This window comes from Gilbertella persicaria, assembly GCF_025201335.1.
Source record: "Gilbertella persicaria strain CBS 190.32 chromosome Unknown B0P05scaffold_2, whole genome shotgun sequence".
Taxonomy (NCBI): domain Eukaryota; kingdom Fungi; phylum Mucoromycota; class Mucoromycetes; order Mucorales; family Choanephoraceae; genus Gilbertella; species Gilbertella persicaria.
In genome coordinates this window covers 583,925-602,221 of record NW_026251963.1, presented here as the reverse complement: position 1 = coordinate 602,221, position 18,297 = coordinate 583,925, and the positions used below count along the sequence as shown (strand labels likewise).

Genomic DNA, 18,297 nt, shown 5'->3' with positions numbered 1-18,297 from the left:
GTTCCCCCCATCAATGCATTTTTGTGACTTATAATCTTTTTTATTGATAATAAAGCCTATATGTTATTGCCCTGAAGAGTAGGTTACTGCGCAAAATATATATCCTTTTTGGCGGATAAATACCGGGTCATGAAAAAGGGGAGTAGGATATCATAATGAAGGAGGGGTATAGTCTATAAGAGGGTAATATGACTCATTGTGATGAGTGTATCGATCAAGTGCATAATTAGGCTTGTCTCTGACTGGTCCTTGTTGCTCCCAACAAGTTTCTTTGATTACACACAGTATCTTGTCCACAGCAGAAGAAGGGCCGCCTTGTCCTATATGGATATAAAGGTCTGAATTGTCTAAGGATTGAAGCCATAGTTCCATCTCCTGAAGATCAATCACATCTCCTTCCGTGTTTCGGATCATTCGAGCAGCAGTAAAGCCAATCATACAGCGAGCAGTAGGGTTATTTTCAATGACATGTTGATAGTCTTTAACAATGCGTTTAAATGTCTCGAGGGTATTATGGTTTTCGACAGGAAGAATAAAAGGCATGTATGGAATAAGAATGAAGAAAAAAGAAAAAAGAAAAAAGGTATTTTTTTACTTTTGACTTTTATAGTGTATCAAAAAGGAAATTATCACAAAAATCAAATGCGACCCAATCATAGACAAAGGGACTATTTATTGGTTCAAGAGTGTATAGAATGACCATGCATACAATGAAAGTTTAGCTTACATGAATCATGCCGAGATCATGAACCTTATGAGGGATTTGGCTCACAACTGTGATAGAACATTTGACATTTTTCATTACCAGCAGCCATGTAATCTTTAATTTGTACACCATCAGTCTGTGCTTCATAACTTGCTGCAATAAGTTGACCAACAAATGCACCTGTGTTACTGTCTATGATATGCGCTATATAAAACAAAGTCAGCAAGGTAGTAGTGGCTTACAATCACATACCTTGAGGAGCAAGCATCATACCAGAAAATGGGTGTTTGCTATGTCGTTGGATAACGAATTTACCATTCGACATATAGCGACCTTGCTGATCCACTGCATAAAAATGATACACTGTGTTACATGCATTTAAACCAGCACTAGGGTTTGTAGTCTTGATATCTAAAACTTGACCGTTCAATACAGGTACCTAATCGAATATTAACACATAGTTAGCTTGTGCATGTATTTACATTGAAAACAACAAGTTTGTCTTGTGGATAGACTTGTTGCACAGGCCCTGTCCAGGTACCATTACCAAACAACATACTGTCTGCTACGTTCGATAATGCCTCCTTGGGTATTTGGCATTCACGATTCTCATCACAAGAAAAATAAGTGCCCATGGATTCACATTGACCTTGACAAGTCATTGGTAGACTGAATAAGCTATAAGGCTGCTTAATATTAATCCCTTCTGCCATAATCTTAACAAGAACACCTTGCGAATCAATAGTCCAACTGGGGAACATATTAACTAATTGTCGAGATATATTGAGGGCCATAGTTTGAGCTTGGTCAAAATTATAACGATGAATGGACGAAGAAGGTATGGAGGTAGAGCATGCATTTACTTCAGAATCATCGTCTTGTTGTTGCAAATAAGCATGTCCATGAACTCTAACCTTGGGTGAATAATTCAAGCCATTTAAAACAAGTCCATGAGAAGTAGGGTACAGCTCGCAATCGTTGATTTGTTGACGCTGATTTATCATGGCACCTTCTCCTTTAAAAGATCCACCAATAGCCAAAGGACCTTGGGATCCCGCGTTTTTGCCTGTTATAAAATCACCAAAAAAGACAGCATTGAACCGAGTTAGCTAGTCATAGATTATTAAATCATCAGTCAAATGATTTCAAAATTACCATTCGACTTTCATTGGGCGACGAAAGTGAGTTTATTAGATTACAAAAGATATCGCCGGATGTCGTATTAGCAGAAGCATTCACATATAAAATACAAGTACTCAATGCAAGTACCCAGTTGATCTTGAATACCATCTTTTCTTTTTTCAAATAAATAAGAAAAAGGCCTAAGAAGAGACCGAAGCGATATCAAAATTATATATGTCCAGAGTACATTCCAAAGACTTTGTCATTTTGTGATTTTCTCCGTAACTATCAGCCAAGTAAAAAAAAAAATCGACTAGTTCTCTTGGCATGAACAATTACATTGTTTCAGCCAATTAAAAATGAAAAAGAATCTTCTTTTGGCGCGCCCATTCGGTCAGCGCTCCGCAGCATTGTATCGGGTTTAGTGAGCGCGCCTTTCTGATATTTATATAAAGCACTTGGTATTGAACTTATTATCTCGCAATAAACAACATCTCTTTTCCAAAAAAAAAAAACATGTCTATGATTAAAGTGGTCGTTATTACCAATACGCATGAACCGGTAGAATTTAAATTTCTTCTTGAGAAATTAAATTGGGATTCTCTTGTCCAATTCATTCAATGCTCTACTTCTTCTATTGATCCTCCTCTTGTTCTTTATTACAAGTGGAAGTCAGATACTGAATCCTTGGAGAATCAGCAGCAGCTGGCTCAACTGTTGCAAGATTTGGGACCTGTTTCTTTATTACGTTTCTATACGAGCCCTGGTGAGGTTTTATTACCTGTTTCTACACCTCCTGTGTCTGCTACTTTTGCCCGTTTAGGTGAACTAGTTGAGGTTCATAAAAATACAATTGAGTCTAGTCGAAGCCTCGTACGTTGGATTGGTATCTTTGCTTCTGCCATTGCTTTTCATGGCCAAGATAAGGAGTTTGAGGATGAGTTTCGTGTACTCGAGACATTGATCCAAACAAAATCTCAAAAGCAATCAGGTACTGTTCATGATGCTGAAGAAGATATGGTTGTTGTCTCTGATACAGAAGAAGTGACCGATCCAGAAGATAAACTGCTTGAGTTGCTGATGTCGCTTGATTTATCGGGTAGCCGTTGCCGTGGACGTAAATTTGGCCGTGGTCGTCATTCGAAGCGTGGGGGTTCTCCTCCTTTTCATTCTTTTGGTCCAGGAAGACACGAAGATCATTCTCCTCCCCATGGCCCCCATCATGGTGGTCCTCCTTCCCATGGTCCTCCCCATGGTCCTCCCCATGGTCCTCCCCATGGTGCCTATCCTCCTGGTCCTCCTCATGATGCTTATCCCCATCATGATGGCGGTCATCCTCCTTCCTTTGGTGGTCCTCGCTCTCATGGTTTTCCTCCAATGTTTGGTAGATTTGGTTGGTGTGATCGCTTTGATGCTCCATCTGAAGGCGCAGATAGGTTTGAAGGTCGTGGATTCCCATTTTTTGATGCTGATCAAGAAGGTAGAAGTCATCATCGACGAGGCCCTCGTTTTGATTCAATGAGTGAAGGAAAAAAGTATGGCAAGCATCACCGTCATCATCATCACCCTTACTCTTCTTCAGAAGAAGGCACTAGTGAAGAAAATCCTGAAGAAACTGTTGTTTGCTTATCCAAAAAAGACTTGAAGCACCTTGGTCGTCGTCACCGCCATCATGATCGTCGTCCCCATTAATGAAATATACTTTCGTATTATTGTTAGTATTATTATTATTATTACTATTATCTGAATAAACCCATAAAATATATAAACAAGTTATGACGAGATTTTTCGTATTTGTTATGCATTATGGAGTGATTTTTTTTAGTGTTACTTGAGCATGCTTGATTTAATATGCAGACATAAACAAGTTAAATCATACCATATGTACATTTTGCAGTTAAACATTTTAGCCAACTATAGGAATTTATAAAGGGAAAACCAGGGGCTGAGTTAGATCAACTGAAGCGGGAATATCCGGTAATATTACCTTATAAAATAGAGATTTTTTCAATTTCGTTTTTTCTTTATTCTTTTTTTTTTATTCATTATGGCCTCTACTTCTTCCTGTAATAACTCGGTCTTTCAAGGGTGGAATCACTTTGAAGATAGTCTACCAAGTTTTTATGAACAAGATATACTTCAATTACAACCACAAACCTTCCGAATCAAAAACTATTCCTTCAATGATGAATATAATGATGACTCGGATCCATTGTATGAAGCAGCATTATTGAATTCTAATCTCTTAGCTGCATTTAGCCCTAAACAACATGAAGCAACCAGTCGTTTGCATCAAATTCTTCAACATATTAATCCCAATGCCAGTTTGAATTACCCTTCCAATTAAATTTGACAGTTGGTGTAACACAAAAGGAGGGCCTCTCCGAATATGCCGGTTCTGATACCCTGATCTTTTGTCCAATTCGGATTTGAACGACAGTGAATAGATAGACAGAAAAAAAAATATCGGAAATCAAATCCTTAGGTGTGAATGTCAAAGGTGCTTATGTTTATGTAGCGTCAACACAATAGTTCACCCCCTTCTCCCCCCCCCTCTTCTCTCTCCTCTTTTTATCAAACAAGATTAAACGTCAAATAAAGTATTTCCCCTTTTTTTCTCTTTCTCCTTTTTCTCTCTCTTTTTTTTTCTTTAGATATCATGATTTTTAAAATAACACTAATATTACTATTCATTACTTATATTTGTGCTTTGAATTTTGGTGACTTGTGTGATCCAAGTCCAATTTATTCGTGAGTAACCAAGGGAAAAAAGAACACTTTTTGGTTAATGATTCAATAGAACAAGTTGGCAATACGATGATTCATGTGCAAGTGTCTACTTATTCTGTGACTCTAGTCTCAACAATACTTGTAATTATGTGACATGCTCTAACAGTGACTATATTCAAGGGTAAGCAATTTTTTTCTTAATCTTGAATTAACGGTATAACAAGTTGGAATGAAGTACAATACAAGTTCCCTAGTCGATGCAACAATCAAATGTATTGCCCAGACAATGGTTCTCGTTGTACTCCACTTGTGCCTGTAGGAGGTCATTGTGAATTGGTAAGCATCATGACTAGTTTAAGATAATTGATTTCTATAGCAAAGAGATGATGAATGCGCTGGAAAAGATGCTATCTGTCTCAATTCTACTTGCTTTGTGAAGGGATCACCTTTAGGAGGTAATTGTGGCTCAGATAGGTATACGACAACCACCAACACCATGAGCTGAGTTTTAATCAAATCTAATATAGAACTGACTATGTATCATATGATGCAAAGGGGTTTGCAGTCCAGCAAATCATTATTCGCGACAACTGTACAGAAGGTACATGGTGTAGTGACACAAGCCATACATGTACTTCCTCTTTGCCATTAGGGGCAACATGTTGGCAAGACCGAGAATGTCTCTCAGAGACCTGTAGTGATGAAGGCAAATGCATTACTGGTCCAGATGTCTTTCATACCATTGCAAACTGGTTATGGATTGTTCTCGGATGTGCTGTCTTGGTGTTTGTACTGACCATTCTAGGCATGTTATGGCTTCTGCATCGGTACCAGTCACGCAAAGAACATGAAAAAGTACTCAAATTTTTTGGGGATAATGATGAGTTCTTTAAAAAGTACAATAGCAGTACTGCCCAGTTATGCAGTAGTCGAGCTAGCGTGGTCTATTTGACTACACCAGACTACAATGAATCTACTGCGTTGACTACAAGACCCTCAAGTTGGAGACAATCTACAAAATAATAATAATAAATCTTCTGACTTTTAAGCGTATGTGCTGATCTCTTTTTTGTCCATATATACCCCGCTTTCTCTTTCTCTCTTTCTTTTTTTCTTTTTTTCTTCTTCTTCTCCTTTTCTTAGGATTGTTCACACATACACACATTTGTTTTCTCTATGCTGCCTCAATTTGGATTTATTGTTGCTCAAGCAGGCGCCGATTATTATTCCCCACCTCCACCTCCAGTCCACAGTAGTGTTTCAACTCAGCCAAATAATCATTCTTTGGCTCCCTTATTAAACAATACGTTACGTACAGGCAGTAGCTCATCTAGTCATGACTATTACAAGTACAACAGCCCTCCTCCACCCAGCCCGTTCTATTCGCGACAACCCTCTCCCTCATCTCAACCACTCTTGCCCCCACCTTCCTTTCTTCCCAACATGATAAAATATCAACCGGTCCTTCCTAGTCTAATGGATCAACACAAAAAAAAAGATTGGTTTGAAAAACCTAAGAAATATGAACAAGAACCTCTTGACACAAGACAAGACTACCATGATCTAATGACTTGCTTGGATAATGAGTTTTGGGAACAAGCGGACGAGTAAATTTTGGCACGTGCACACACGATGACAAGCATTGACATTTTTTTTTTTTATATAGAATTTATCAAGAGAAATTAATGAACTTACAGAATGAACTTGTATTGCTTCAGAAAGGTAAAAAAAAAGAATAAAAAAAAATGGCAGGCACACATGGCTTAAAGAGGGAGTTGAATTAGGCACACATTCAGTATTTAAAGAACTCATTGCTGACTATGAATTACAACGAGAGAAATCAATTCAACAGGCAGAATGTTTCATGAAATATCAAATTTCATTTATTGAACAATATTTCGATCAAGACTTGAGTGCATTAGAAGATGAATATGAGGTAAGTGGTTGATTGCTCTACAAATGCTTATTCTGGTTAGAATGAACGAAAACATTTACAAGACACGCTCATGACTTCAATTGAAGACAAAAGAAAGCAAATTAAAGAAGATGGTAAATAACAAACACTCAAAATATTTATATTGACTGATTATTTAGAAAATGAAGATGGTGATCATAAAAACAAAACAAAACGTACACTAAGAAAAAGAGCACCAGACAACAATAATTCATTAAGAAATGAACCACTATCTAAAAGAAGATTAGGTAACAAAAAGTGTATATAATTATAGCACAAATAACTCATCATCAATTGAATGATTAGTTCGACCAAGTACACTTTATAATATTCATACAATATCACCCTTAGAAGATGAAGAATTAGAAAATGAATTCTTGTATATGAAGGTAAAGAAAAAGAAAAAAGCATTTTGTTTCTTATACTCTTGTATTAGAAATTAGCCATAGCTCCAGCAACAACAACAACAACAACAAATAAATTGTTCTCCCGTTAATGTGTAACAATAACAATATGGTTTAATAAAAAAAAACAATACTTAGGCACCTAAAAGTGGTGTACGTTCACTTGGGGGTATTGAGGAGGAAGATTTAGAGGAATCTATCTTTTGACAGATATCAAATTTACAAATAGGACACTAAATAGAGATACACATTAAATAAAGCCACAAAAAAAAAGAGAGTTAGACTTACGAATTTCTTGTGTGACGTTAACCAAGCATCTACACATTTAGCATGAAATTCATGTTTGCAAGGCAATGTTCGTAACTTGTCTCCTTCAAGGTAATCTTCAAGACATATAGCACACTCTACATGTTCAGTATCTACAATCTTTTCTCGTTTGAAAGTATAGGTGGGTAATTTAGATACAAAATTGGTAGGTGCAATATCATTCTTTCTACGCTGTCTTTGTCTTATTTGCCATGTAAAGTAGATAAAGAGCATCATGACAGCAGGAGACAGTACGACAACAAGCAACATGTCTAAAAGAGGCCTATAGGATATGAATAAACCCTTCCTCCCTTATTTGTTTATATATAGTTTATGCTTTACCATGTCAGTAAATCATCGCCTGATAATCTTACAGGTATAGAGGTATGGTTATGATTGTCAAATAGCTGTAAAAGCAGTTTGTATTGATGTTGTGCTACAAATAAACTTGGAATATGTACATCAGACGTATCACCTGGTTCATTAGCCTAGCCAATCGAGAAAAAAAAAGAGTTTTACCTGGAGCATACATTGTTACCCAACCATTAAAGTTTCTATCACCTACAATAACAGCAATAGCACCACTTTCTTGCATAGCTTTCACTTTTTGTATAAAAGAACATTGTCCTCTCTCGACCAATGCAATCCAGTCTTGTTTACGTGTGTATTTGATGGGTTCACAACCATATAAACTATCTGCAAGTGGTGATAAATGACCAGTAATACCAATATCACCATCTATTCTTGGTCCAAAAGCCGCTATGCGATCCACCAGTGTATCATTGGTTTCCTAAGATGATAAGCTCAGGTTTTTTTTTGTATTTATTTTAACGCTTACAACAATAGTGATAGTTGCTTGACACTGTAAACAAAAGAGAAAGAGGAAAAAAACAACTATTGCTTTCATAGGTCTTTCTTGATTTATTTAGAGAGAAAAGAGAGAGAAAAAAAGAAAAAAGAAAAAAGATAAAAAATCACACACATATGCACACGCATGTTAAAAATCTGCTGATAAAAGCTGGTATATGCAGCCATTTTGTTTTTCAACCAATCTTGGTACGGCTAAATCATTCTAAAATGGTGATTAGAGCATGCTTATCACATTGTGAATTACCAGAGCATAATCCTGTAAAAATACGAGTTGTTTGTCTTTATATTGCCACAGTGGTTTGTTGTCGTTTGGTCTTCTTATCTGATAAACAGTGGCATCGCTGATCTTTTGCTTTTCAACACCCAACACTATTTGATGTTTAGTCGCTCATGAAATCATTCTCATAGTTACCACATCCAGAATACTTGTTGACCAAATGACCTTCATGATAGCACCATAATTGGTGCTTTTCATCTCTTTTTGGGCGCAATTCTACCCGTGTCAAAGGCTATAGCTCAAATCAATTTGTTGTCATCAACTTAAATTCCTTATCACCTGCATTGTCATATTTGCAACTGTTAAAACTTGATTTTGTCGAGTTGGACACTGAATATAAAACCAACCCACAGGAAACTCATCCAAGTTGGCCATGATACTAGTTTCGATAGTTTAGAGAAAAATAAAGAAAAAAATTTTTTTAATCTGTAAATAAATGGTATCTATTCTTTATGAAAGTGCTGCTAATGTCTTTTTAGATGCTTCAATCTTGTCAATGGCACTGTAATGCTCTCCTAATATGGTTGCATAAATATAACATGTACGCACGTCAAATGAAATCATACCTTTCTTTTCTGCTTCTGCCTGTTCTTTCAAATAAAATCGTCGGTCCCATTCAATGGCTGCTTGTTGTATAAAAATCACTGTGCCTGATACACGCAAAATACTAAAACTGCATGCCATATTGCCAATTTGCTTTATAAAGAAGATGGTGGACAGGTACATGTCTGTATAATCTCGGGGCACTCGAAGAATACCAATACGTGTGATTGAATTATACCATTTCACTGTTTAAATGAGTACTTGTTATCCACTATTATCACGCTTACCTGTCACATTCCCTTGACCTTTGCCAAAGTGTCCATAATTGAGTTCGATTGCTTGGAAAATGGTTTTGCTTATCATGGCGTCAGTTAGTTCGAGTTGTGTCTTGGGATAGACTACTTTGCCATGCTCGAGAACTGGATCCTCTACGAGTTGGAATAGAACCCAACGATTTTTAAAACGAACCATGAAAGAAGAAGAAAAAAAAACAAAGGCAAGTGACTGGATTTTTGCAAGTGTGACAGTGAGCCTCTCATGCATAAATGGCCTATATGGCTGGTGTTACAAAGGAAAGCGATTTAAAGTTTCCCAATGAGAACAGATGAGATCGAAAAACTATATAAAGGCAAGCACCATTTCAAGTATCTGTCTCTTTAAGAAAAATGGTTTGCTAAACAATTGATTCAACTGCTTGTTCTTTTCGGTTGTACTATTCTTGTTCTTGCTGACCGAGGAAATTATACAATCTCAGGTCTAGGTAAAAGAAAACAAGAGATCCTTGATGCTGGTGGTACCATTTGGGATTTGGCTATTGGTATGTAAGAAACTAATACTTTGACTGCCGACTATACGTATGGCGATGGCAAATCTTCTGATTCTGCCAACTTTGGCATTTTTAAGCAAAACTGGTTCATGCTTCGTACTTCTACTTTGCTATTTAAGAGGTACACTACTGCTCAATACAATGATGGTGCTATCTTGAACACGAATTTGACCCAAGATATCAAGACTAGACATGAATCTGAAAGCTACTATGGTACGGATGTATGGTTTGCTGGTCACCGTAATGGTGAATCTAGTGTGAATGATCCTGATACGCAAGATATTGCAAACTATAGAGCGGGCGTTGCTTGGATCCATGATCAACTTGCGAAAGATGAGAAATACCTAACGGACAATACTCGTTTTTGGTACAGTGTTGTACCCATTTAATATATTATTTTTTTTTTTTGCTAATTTATATCAAGTGCCCCTTTGATAACCTTCTTTTTGCCTGCCTGTTTGCCTTTATTACGGGAGTTTCTTTTTTTTTTTCTTGAAATAATATGAATAGTTCAAAATAAAGCAAGAATACCTTAGTTCTAAAGAATTAATTATCACATTATTCAGTGCATTCTATGGTTAAATACTTCATTTGATGTATGCTATTCAAGGACATAAAGACACTAATTGACTTATCCATATAGTCTTGATATACAGTTAAACTTTGCTTTGATTGATATACAATAGCAGTCTGCTACCGAAATATCTTGAACAACGCACACTGTATATTTAGATTATATTTGTAGACTGTGTCTCATGTGCTATACAAAAAAAAAAAAAAAAAAAAAAAAAAAAAATTATTAAAGGTATATTACTGTCAACTTAAAACACATCAAAATGGTTTGTTTATTGTTTCATACAGGTTGTTTAGATAATACAACTTCTCCTTGTTTTTCATTCGATCAATGATATCCATATTCATTCAAAACTGCTTCTATCCATGTCAGTCTATGTATCTCCATCAAACTACACTCCAACTATTTAGGTGTTTAAAAGAAGGGCAAAGAATTGATGATTCAAATGCGTTTAGAGGGATTTTCACTAAGTATCCATGATGTTGATATGTTGTGTCATTTATTTGAAAAGTTTTGAATGAATATGGATATCATTGATCGAATGAAAAACAAGGAGAAGTTGTATTATCTAAACAACCTGTATGAAACAATAAACAAACCATTTTGATGTGTTTTAAGTTGACAGTAATATACCTTTAATAATTTTTTTTTTTTTTTTTTTTTTTTTTTTTTTGTATAGCACATGAGACACAGTCTACAAATATAATCTAAATATACAGTGTGCGTTGTTCAAGATATTTCGGTAGCAGACTGCTATTGTATATCAATCAAAGCAAAGTTTAACTGTATATCAAGACTATATGGATAAGTCAATTAGTGTCTTTATGTCCTTGAATAGCATACATCAAATGAAGTATTTAACCATAGAATGCACTGAATAATGTGATAATTAATTCTTTAGAACTAAGGTATTCTTGCTTTATTTTGAACTATTCATATTATTTCAAGAAAAAAAAAAAGAAACTCCCGTAATAAAGGCAAATAGGCAGGCAAAAAGAATGTTATCAAAGGGGCACTTTATTGAAGTCATTTGAACACACATTGCTCCGTAGTTCTTTAAAAGTTGCAGAAAGGCTTGAGGCAAATTCACTCCCAACGAGACTTTTCTTACTTGCATCTTGTAAAAGCGACCAGACAAATGCACTTAGATATAGACTTTGCAGTTAATTCAAGACCAAAAGATGGAGACAAGAGAGCATGATAGTGTTGTTCGATAGAGGCAAGTAAAATTATCAATATTTTGCTAAGGAAAAACAAAAATACATGTAAGTAAAGAGGCTACGTTTTGTGTTTTTTTTTTCAAATTCTTATCTTTTTAGTTAACTAGAGATATCAATGCAGGTGTTGCTTAAGATCAAAACTGCTTATGCTTGTTTGCGCCTATCTGAAGGCAACGAAACGCATATGCTATGCCGTTTCACCGCAACAGCAGTTAGGGTTTGTCGTGGCCAAGGCAAGCCCCCAATCTCCCAAGCAGTAAGCTATGAGGCTGAAACATTCAGAGACCTTGAAATGATGCCTTCGGTCAAAGATTGCTCTTTTCCACCTTTTTATCGCCGGTGCCCCACGTTCTTACTAGGAATATCTTTAAGCACAATTAAAAAAAAAAAAAAGAAAAAGAAAAAGAAAAAAGACACTGACTCGGTTTTATTGTCATTGTGTTCTGTGCTGAGTTCAATTTACTCAAAACCTGTTTCTGCGTGTGTCTTGTGTTTTGTGTTTTATGTATTAGCTCTTGTGATCATCCTCATGTAACAAACAACAGCCTCTTACTTTTACCTTTTACAAATTTTATCTCTTTTATCAATTATCACTATAACTATCTTACAATACCAACATCTTGGTTAGTATCTCTTACTCAATTCTAGAATTATCTTTCTTAGTTGGTAAATAAAATTTGATTAAAACTCGTTAGGGGTGAATTTGTCTCAAGCCTTTCTGCAACTTTTAAAGAACTACGGAGCAATGTGTGTTCAAATGATTTCAATTAAATATTGTTTTGTACCTAAAATTTTCATCAAATGATTAGGTAAAATCAGAATAATGCTAAAAAAAAAAAAGTCGTGTCAATATTAGAGATGCAGAAAAATATCTTGGGATACACTTTGTTTAACGTGAAAACCAATAGGTTTCTCCATAAACATTGATACATGTATCGCTTTTGCCAAGAAAGCAATGAAATGAAATAAGACTATCCAAAAAAAGAGGAAAACGCTTTTTTTTTTTTTTAAGAAAAGGGTTGCTAACATTTGAGCGAAGCTAAATTGTATTTCTGAACTAATCTCTATAGAAATTAATCAATTTAGCAAATGAAGAAGACATGTGATATTTCTCCCGTCTTCCCCTCCCTTTTTTTCCCTTTAATCCTTATTTCCTCGATCAGAAAGACAAAAATACATGTACTGTCAAACTGAAAAAAGATTAGTTTTGTGTCCAGTTCTTTAGGTATATCAATTCACGATACAAACTATTTTAAGATCGAAATAATTCATAGAAAGTAAGAAAAAACTATTGTGCTCCTGCTTAAAACAATGATTATACTAGCTGCAACAGTACAGAAGAAAGCAGAAAGAAAGAGAGATTTGAGATGAATTTGATACATTGATTTGATCAACGAACCACCAAAAGAACAGACAAGTACGCATGATTTTAGAGTTACAAGTGGGTGTATAAAGCTTGTTTTTATACACATAACTTACTCTAAATACCTTCAAATCATGTTTATTAACATCCATGATGCATTTAGAGTTGATTTGGACCAAAAGAAGCTTTCTATCTTTTACCATTTCAATCTCAGCGTACAGCCATTTTGTGTGCATGATGCTACTCAAGGCGCACAAACTCGACGAGACTAGATGATTGCATTTCTGTGAACTTCAAAAAGAATATAGCCGAATCAAATAATGCAAGAATTTGTGTGCGTTTGTCATAGAAATAAAAATCAAAGACTTTGGATTGAGCTGTATTGTCTCGAAATTTCATTCTTTGATAAGCTCTATTTTGAAATGTATGGTGCGTCTTTTCTTTTTTTTTTTTTTAATTCATCATATTTCTATTTTCATGAAAAAAGGCCATTTGATAATTTGAGCAAGAAGTCTTATTTTAGCCGTCATCTCTTATGAAGTGATTGAGCTGTGACTTTTAAAAGATCATGTCTCAAATTTTTTTTCTTCAATGCCCAAACAAAAAAAGTCTTTCTTTTGTGTATAAAAACTTGTCAATATGAAGGACACCACTCTCCCTGAAAACGTCGAACTCTTACGTACCCGTGTTGTTGTCGAAAAAGACAGAGTGTATAGCGTAAGCAACTCAACTGTTTGTATACAGGGCACGTCAAACTAACCTCTTTCTAGGTCAGTGGAAGTGACTATCCCAACCAATATCCTGGTATTAGTAACGCTTTTGACCTTGAAGAATTCAAAAAGGTATACAGTATAGTGGCATAAAATCAAGACTGACATGTTGCATTGATAGAATTTCAAAGTAAAGATCCAAAGATTATCCAAACACAGTGTTGAATTTGACTTGATTGGTATTGATGCTTCTATTGCCAATGCTTTTCGTCGTATTATGATCGCTGAGGTAAGCCGAGGCGATAGAAAAAAAAAGAGGCATGTCTTTAACTGTTTTTTTTAGGTCCCCACCATGGCCATTGAAAAAGTATATGTGATGAACAATACTTCTATTATCCAAGATGAAGTAGTTGCCCATCGTTTAGGTTTAATTCCTATCAAAGCCGATCCTCTTGAATTCGATTACATGACTGAAGATGGTGGTCCTACTGACCTTAATACACTTGTCTTTAAATTGAAAAAGAAGTGTGAATTGAACCCTGAAGCTGATGCTGATGAAACTGACCCCAAGAAGAAATACATCAACAGTTATGGTATGATATAAACCATGTTTTTTTTATAGACTCATGTTTTTTTTCTTGTATAGTCTATTCGAGTGACTTGATTTGGGAACCCAAGGGTAACCAAGAAGAGAAGTTTGCCAATAATCCACCTAGACCTGTTCACGACGATATTGTAATTGCCAAATTGAGACCTGGACAAGAAATGGAAATGGAATTACATTGTCAAAAGGGTGTTGGTAAAGAACATGCCAAATGGTCTCCTGTTGCCACAGCATCTTATCGTCTTTTACCCGAAATTACCATCTTGGAACCTATTACAGGTGAAGATGCTGAGGATTTCAAGAAATGTTTTGTTGATGGTGTTGTTCAAGTTGTCATGGAAAATGGTGTAAAGACTGCCAAGGTAGTCAATCCTCGTAAAGATACAGTCAGTAGAGAAGTTTTACGACATGAAAAGTTCAATGGCAAGGTTCGCTTGACCCGTGTTCGTGATCATTTTATCTGTAAGTTATCATCGATGTGTGTGTTATTTGATGAACTCATTTTTGTATTAGTCAATGTGGAAACTTCTGGTATTATTCCTGCTGAACAAATTTTCCTTTCAGCACTTGATGTATTTATGGATAAGATTAAAGATATTCAACCTCTCGTTGACCGTGTTGTTTCTAATGATGTCTAAACAAAGCCATCCTTACATATACACAAAAGAACGCATTCATTTACATATTCACCCCCACACTTTACATGTTTTATAGAGTCACGCAGAAAAAACTATTGGATGTCTTTTAATGATTTTCAAAATCAAATAAAAATTGCATGCTTTCCATCCTTGAATAAATTCCTCCAAAGCATAATAGATTCACACTGTGAACCGTGTAGAATAAAAGCTTAGATTGTTTACTTGACAAAAATAATATTTGATTTAGCCACTATTTGCTTCAATCACAATTTGGTATTGGTTGGTCATATTGTGTAGTAGTATGCATGTAATGAGGAGATGGAGTGGTATTTAGCTACCTCCTCGTATCCGTTTAAGCACTTTACATATACTGGTTCATATCTGTTACTAATTTATCTCTCTTCTATTCTCTGCTTTTCCTTATAAATCTTGATTCTAGGATTTAAGTTTTGCTTTTTTAATTTTTTTTTCAAAAACCGCTTGAAATACTTGTGAAGCGGAAGTTATTTGTTCGATCTATAAATTATTCAGAGCACTAATGGGATGCTAAACAGTATGTATTTTAAAGGATAATTGAAAAGAAGGCTTTTTTTTAGGTAATTATGACTATAGAAATCGGCCCAAATGGGCCGATCGGACTAATCTTTACTTGTTAATTGTTTTTGAATTGATCTTCTAGCCTTCACTGCATCAGCTAAACATTGAAAGACAGATTCAGTATCTTCCCAGCTAATACAAGCATCTGTAATAGAGACACCATATTTAAGGGCGCAGGGTCCATCTTCAGGGACATTTTGTTTGCCTTCATTCAAGTGACTTTCAATCATGACACCTACCAGAGCATCTTCACCACGAGCCACTTGATCTGCAATCACTTGTGCAACTTTGGGCTGGTTTTTGTGGTCCTTGTTTGAATTGCCGTGAGAGCAATCAACCATGATAGATGCAGACAATCCTTCTTTGGTAAGCAACTTCTTGGCCTCTTGAACATACTCAGCATCATAATTGGGGCCCTTATTACTACCACGCAAGATAACATGACAATCAGGGTTTCCAGACGTATGAGTGATGGACACAACACCAGCACTGGTCAAGCCCAAGAAGTGATGAGGAGCAGCAGCAGCACCAATACCATCAATAGCAATTTTCAGATTACCATCAGTTCCGTTCTTGAAGCCAACAGGGAAAGAGACACCAGAAGCAAGTTCACGATGAAGTTGAGATTCAGTCGTACGAGCACCAATAGCACCCCAAGAGATCAAATCAGCCATGTATTGAGGTGAAATAGTATCAAGCAACTCAACAGAGACAGGCATACCCATATGCGTAAGTTCATTCAACAATCCTCGACCGATCCGAAGGCCCTTATTGATATCGAAACTAGTGATGATGACATTGTAAATAAACAAAATATCAAATAAATAAACTTGCCTTCCGTCAATATCTGGGTCATTGATCAGACCCTTCCAGCCTACAGTTGTTCTAGGCTTTTCAAAATAAGCTCTCATGATAATCACAAGTTCATTCTTGTATTGTTCTTTAGCTTTCAAAAGCAAACGAGCTATCGACTGAGTCAATAAACAGTCGCTCCTAATCAACTTACCATATTCCTTAGCTGCAATCGTGTCATGTATAGAACAAGGGCCTACGATAAGAAACAAACGATCATCTTTTTTATGAATAATGTCTGAAATTTGCTTTCTCGCTTCCAAGACAGTGGCCTTGGATGCACCAGACTAGAATATAAATGAGTAACAGACATGATATAAGTATAGTTACAAGAGGAAATTCTTCTTTCACATAATTGGGGGTCAATAAGGCATTATAGCCTGTAATACGAAGATCGTCCATTAAGTCCTTTGTCATTTTATGATATGAAAAAGAAAGAAAGAAACATAAAACATGGTTACCTATTTATAACAGTGGTTGTTTGTATCTGAAAGTATTTCCGTATACACAAATAAATCTAATTGACAACTACAAAAAAAAATAATCTTTTTTATTCTAAGAAAATGATATCTACGCCTGATTTATCCCATATCCAAAAACAGGACTATGGGCGTGTTTATGAGCCTGCAGGTATTTATCTTGAATCATACTTATAAATAGAAACTGACATGTCTCAGAGGATACGTTTCTATTGTTAGACGCACTTGAAGAAGATCAAGATCTGATTCAGTCAATCAAGCCACGCATTTGCTTAGAGATTGGGTAAAGTCGATAAGATCATGATGTATTGATTGACTTTTGTCTAGATCTGGATCAGGTTGTGTGACAACTTTACTTGCCAAGATAGTAGGGGACTCAAACGCATGTAAGCATGAATGTAGAATAGACATCCTTTGATACAGCCTATTAGTGTTCCTTACGACCGATATTAACGAGTTTGCATGCCAAACAACCAAGCAAACAGGACTACAGAATGCAGTCAAGCATATTGAGCCCATATGTACATCCTTAGTAGATGGTCTATTGTCACGCTTAAGAAATCAAATAGACATTCTTTGTTTCAATCCTCCTTATGTTGTCACTACACATGAAGAAGTAGGCAGCAAAGGCATTGAAGCAGCATGGGCAGGAGGAATTGATGGAAGAGAAGTGATTGATGAACTGTTACCTTATGTCAAGCACTTGTTGTCACCAAAAGGCATATTTTATCTGCTTTTGATTAATGAAAACAAACCTGAACAAGTTGTGGAAATCATGCAAAAAGACTACCAAATGAAGGCAAAGATTGTGTCTCAACGTCGAGCTGGTAGAGAAAGACAGTTTATTGTAAAAATAGAACACACTAATCTTGAGATGCATTGATCAAGAGTTGTGTGTTTCTGATCAAGGCATTGTATAGATATCTAAAGAGAGAATAAATAAAAGCATCATGTATTATTCCACTACTTACTTTGTCCATTCAGTAACACCATGTTGAATACCTCGAAAGAACCCAAACTGTCGAGGGCTCCTTGCATTCACAACGCCTCTTGTTCTATACCACTTCCAAGCTGTACTACATAAACTCCATGTAAAACCACTGACAAATGGTACAATGATTTGATCCTTAATCACAGCAGACCAAACAATCATCAAAGGAGACGCGCCCTTTTCTTGTAAATGCAGTACACTCTTTTCAAATTGTTTTTCAAAACGCATATCGGGTACAGTAGGTGCTTTAGGAGTTCTTGCTGTCACTGAGAAGTCATCATCGTCGTCATCAGTAGCTAATGCTACATTATCAATATCAGGTTGTAATAACTCTGTTTGTCTTCTTTGAAGTTCAACAAGGCGTGCAAGTTCCTCATTGCTATAGTCACTAGAAGAAAATAATACGCTTTCTGGTTCTGTCATAAGTATAAAGAAGCGTATATATATATATATATATATTTGGAATTTTTTGTTTTGTTTGTTACGCGTAAAAAAAAATGAAATTTTGATTGGTTAGCATAACAATACAAG

The 18,297-nt window shown here is 35.8% G+C and overlaps 12 protein-coding genes across 12 annotated transcripts; 5 read left to right on the top strand and 7 right to left on the bottom strand.

Moving 5' to 3' along the window:
* Nucleotides 1–18: 18 nt before the first annotated feature.
* Nucleotides 19–624, bottom strand: B0P05DRAFT_523083 (uncharacterized protein). Its single transcript, XM_051576055.1, has one exon. The coding sequence runs from the start codon at nt 541–543 to the stop codon at nt 151–153; it is 393 nt and encodes a 130-aa protein (XP_051439474.1). The 5' UTR covers nt 544–624; the 3' UTR covers nt 19–150.
* On the bottom strand, nt 625–2,018 carry B0P05DRAFT_523082 (uncharacterized protein). The gene is made up of 4 exons (XM_051576054.1): nt 1,862–2,018; nt 1,189–1,815; nt 959–1,145; nt 625–910 (listed from the first exon to the last, which is right to left on the bottom strand). Exons 1-4 carry the CDS (start codon nt 1,994–1,996, stop codon nt 753–755), a joined length of 1,107 nt encoding a protein of 368 aa, XP_051439473.1. The 5' UTR covers nt 1,997–2,018; the 3' UTR covers nt 625–752.
* B0P05DRAFT_523080 (uncharacterized protein) lies at nt 2,019–3,600 on the top strand (the record flags this gene model as incomplete). Its single annotated transcript, XM_051576053.1, is given in 2 exon segments — nt 2,019–3,085; nt 3,098–3,600. Coding segments are annotated over 2 exon segments (1,067 nt in total), but the record flags the coding sequence as incomplete, so codon positions are not given.
* Nucleotides 3,601–4,629: 1,029 nt separating this feature from the next.
* Nucleotides 4,630–6,615, top strand: B0P05DRAFT_461075 (uncharacterized protein; the record flags this gene model as incomplete). The annotated part of the gene is made up of 8 exons (XM_051574051.1): nt 4,630–4,739; nt 4,783–4,894; nt 4,935–5,032; nt 5,086–5,558; nt 5,769–6,165; nt 6,225–6,280; nt 6,364–6,494; nt 6,535–6,615. Coding segments are annotated over 8 exons (1,458 nt in total), but the record flags the coding sequence as incomplete, so codon positions are not given.
* Nucleotides 6,616–6,857: 242 nt separating this feature from the next.
* Nucleotides 6,858–8,195, bottom strand: B0P05DRAFT_523063 (uncharacterized protein). The gene is made up of 6 exons (XM_051576052.1): nt 8,061–8,195; nt 7,742–8,012; nt 7,565–7,697; nt 7,205–7,505; nt 6,949–7,149; nt 6,858–6,901 (listed from the first exon to the last, which is right to left on the bottom strand). Exons 1-5 carry the CDS (start codon nt 8,127–8,129, stop codon nt 7,051–7,053), a joined length of 873 nt encoding a protein of 290 aa, XP_051439470.1. The 5' UTR covers nt 8,130–8,195; the 3' UTR covers nt 6,858–6,901; nt 6,949–7,050.
* On the bottom strand, nt 8,196–8,780 carry B0P05DRAFT_523059 (uncharacterized protein). The gene is made up of 4 exons (XM_051576051.1): nt 8,649–8,780; nt 8,505–8,601; nt 8,337–8,461; nt 8,196–8,294 (listed from the first exon to the last, which is right to left on the bottom strand). Exons 1-4 carry the CDS (start codon nt 8,742–8,744, stop codon nt 8,220–8,222), a joined length of 393 nt encoding a protein of 130 aa, XP_051439469.1. The 5' UTR covers nt 8,745–8,780; the 3' UTR covers nt 8,196–8,219.
* Nucleotides 8,781–8,819: 39 nt separating this feature from the next.
* On the bottom strand, nt 8,820–9,383 carry B0P05DRAFT_567995 (uncharacterized protein; the record flags this gene model as incomplete). The annotated part of the gene is made up of 3 exons (XM_051581168.1): nt 8,820–8,884; nt 8,936–9,157; nt 9,200–9,383. 3 exons carry the CDS (start codon nt 9,381–9,383, stop codon nt 8,820–8,822), a joined length of 471 nt encoding a protein of 156 aa, XP_051439468.1.
* A 74-nt stretch (nt 9,384–9,457) lies between these two features.
* Nucleotides 9,458–10,127, top strand: B0P05DRAFT_576868 (uncharacterized protein; the record flags this gene model as incomplete). Its single annotated transcript, XM_051581737.1, has 3 exons — nt 9,458–9,473; nt 9,574–9,705; nt 9,739–10,127. 3 exons carry the CDS (start codon nt 9,458–9,460, stop codon nt 10,125–10,127), a joined length of 537 nt encoding a protein of 178 aa, XP_051439467.1.
* Nucleotides 10,128–13,491: 3,364 nt separating this feature from the next.
* On the top strand, nt 13,492–15,006 carry B0P05DRAFT_523052 (DNA-directed RNA polymerase). Its single transcript, XM_051576050.1, has 6 exons — nt 13,492–13,612; nt 13,666–13,737; nt 13,787–13,894; nt 13,949–14,198; nt 14,252–14,671; nt 14,723–15,006. The coding sequence occupies exons 1-6, from the start codon at nt 13,535–13,537 to the stop codon at nt 14,845–14,847; spliced, it is 1,053 nt and encodes a 350-aa protein (XP_051439466.1). The 5' UTR covers nt 13,492–13,534; the 3' UTR covers nt 14,848–15,006.
* Nucleotides 15,007–15,345: 339 nt separating this feature from the next.
* On the bottom strand, nt 15,346–16,837 carry B0P05DRAFT_523050 (3-deoxy-7-phosphoheptulonate synthase). The gene is made up of 4 exons (XM_051576049.1): nt 16,627–16,837; nt 16,451–16,583; nt 16,279–16,408; nt 15,346–16,227 (listed from the first exon to the last, which is right to left on the bottom strand). Exons 1-4 carry the CDS (start codon nt 16,711–16,713, stop codon nt 15,486–15,488), a joined length of 1,092 nt encoding a protein of 363 aa, XP_051439465.1. The 5' UTR covers nt 16,714–16,837; the 3' UTR covers nt 15,346–15,485.
* A 3-nt stretch (nt 16,838–16,840) lies between these two features.
* B0P05DRAFT_523047 (S-adenosyl-L-methionine-dependent methyltransferase) lies at nt 16,841–17,691 on the top strand. The gene is made up of 4 exons (XM_051576048.1): nt 16,841–16,926; nt 16,974–17,058; nt 17,103–17,161; nt 17,207–17,691. Exons 1-4 carry the CDS (start codon nt 16,860–16,862, stop codon nt 17,656–17,658), a joined length of 663 nt encoding a protein of 220 aa, XP_051439464.1. The 5' UTR covers nt 16,841–16,859; the 3' UTR covers nt 17,659–17,691.
* Nucleotides 17,467–18,264, bottom strand: B0P05DRAFT_100402 (uncharacterized protein). Its single transcript, XM_051572936.1, has 2 exons — nt 17,747–18,264; nt 17,467–17,699 (listed from the first exon to the last, which is right to left on the bottom strand). Exons 1-2 carry the CDS (start codon nt 18,187–18,189, stop codon nt 17,639–17,641), a joined length of 504 nt encoding a protein of 167 aa, XP_051439463.1. The 5' UTR covers nt 18,190–18,264; the 3' UTR covers nt 17,467–17,638.
* Nucleotides 18,265–18,297: the final 33 nt, after the last annotated feature.

What these genes read in the sequence shown, in the direction of transcription:
- B0P05DRAFT_523083 (XM_051576055.1), bottom strand. Translation starts at nt 543, where the DNA reads ATGCCTTTTATTCTTCCTGTCGAAAACCATAATACCCTCGAGACATTT.
- B0P05DRAFT_523082 (XM_051576054.1), bottom strand. Translation starts at nt 1,996, where the DNA reads ATGGTATTCAAGATCAACTGGGTACTTGCATTGAGTACTTGTATTTTA. An exon ending in CGCCCAATGAAAGTCGAATG is followed by an intron (nt 1,816 to 1,861) that starts GTAATTTTGAAA and finishes ATCTATGACTAG; the next exon opens with CTAACTCGGTTCAATGCTGT. An exon ending in ACAAACTTGTTGTTTTCAAT is followed by an intron (nt 1,146 to 1,188) that starts GTAAATACATGC and finishes ATATTCGATTAG; the next exon opens with GTACCTGTATTGAACGGTCA.
- B0P05DRAFT_523063 (XM_051576052.1), bottom strand. Translation starts at nt 8,129, where the DNA reads ATGAAAGCAATAGTTGTTTTTTTCCTCTTTCTCTTTTGTTTACAGTGT. An exon ending in GGTAACAATGTATGCTCCAG is followed by an intron (nt 7,698 to 7,741) that starts GTAAAACTCTTT and finishes CTAATGAACCAG; the next exon opens with GTGATACGTCTGATGTACAT. An exon ending in TAACGTCACACAAGAAATTC is followed by an intron (nt 7,150 to 7,204) that starts GTAAGTCTAACT and finishes ATCTCTATTTAG; the next exon opens with TGTCCTATTTGTAAATTTGA.
- B0P05DRAFT_523059 (XM_051576051.1), bottom strand. Translation starts at nt 8,744, where the DNA reads ATGGCCAACTTGGATGAGTTTCCTGTGGGTTGGTTTTATATTCAGTGT. An exon ending in TTGCAAATATGACAATGCAG is followed by an intron (nt 8,602 to 8,648) that starts GTGATAAGGAAT and finishes TTTGAGCTATAG; the next exon opens with CCTTTGACACGGGTAGAATT. An exon ending in CAACAAGTATTCTGGATGTG is followed by an intron (nt 8,462 to 8,504) that starts GTAACTATGAGA and finishes AACATCAAATAG; the next exon opens with TGTTGGGTGTTGAAAAGCAA.
- B0P05DRAFT_523052 (XM_051576050.1), top strand. Translation starts at nt 13,535, where the DNA reads ATGAAGGACACCACTCTCCCTGAAAACGTCGAACTCTTACGTACCCGT. An exon ending in GAAATACATCAACAGTTATG is followed by an intron (nt 14,199 to 14,251) that starts GTATGATATAAA and finishes TTTCTTGTATAG; the next exon opens with TCTATTCGAGTGACTTGATT. An exon ending in TGTTCGTGATCATTTTATCT is followed by an intron (nt 14,672 to 14,722) that starts GTAAGTTATCAT and finishes TTTTTGTATTAG; the next exon opens with TCAATGTGGAAACTTCTGGT.
- B0P05DRAFT_523050 (XM_051576049.1), bottom strand. Translation starts at nt 16,713, where the DNA reads ATGACAAAGGACTTAATGGACGATCTTCGTATTACAGGCTATAATGCC. An exon ending in TGAAAGAAGAATTTCCTCTT is followed by an intron (nt 16,584 to 16,626) that starts GTAACTATACTT and finishes TTTATATTCTAG; the next exon opens with TCTGGTGCATCCAAGGCCAC. An exon ending in GATTGCAGCTAAGGAATATG is followed by an intron (nt 16,409 to 16,450) that starts GTAAGTTGATTA and finishes CTCAGTCGATAG; the next exon opens with CTCGTTTGCTTTTGAAAGCT.
- B0P05DRAFT_523047 (XM_051576048.1), top strand. Translation starts at nt 16,860, where the DNA reads ATGATATCTACGCCTGATTTATCCCATATCCAAAAACAGGACTATGGG. An exon ending in CGCATTTGCTTAGAGATTGG is followed by an intron (nt 17,059 to 17,102) that starts GTAAAGTCGATA and finishes ACTTTTGTCTAG; the next exon opens with ATCTGGATCAGGTTGTGTGA. An exon ending in AGTAGGGGACTCAAACGCAT is followed by an intron (nt 17,162 to 17,206) that starts GTAAGCATGAAT and finishes ACAGCCTATTAG; the next exon opens with TGTTCCTTACGACCGATATT.
- B0P05DRAFT_100402 (XM_051572936.1), bottom strand. Translation starts at nt 18,189, where the DNA reads ATGACAGAACCAGAAAGCGTATTATTTTCTTCTAGTGACTATAGCAAT. An exon ending in GGTGTTACTGAATGGACAAA is followed by an intron (nt 17,700 to 17,746) that starts GTAAGTAGTGGA and finishes TTCTCTCTTTAG; the next exon opens with ATATCTATACAATGCCTTGA.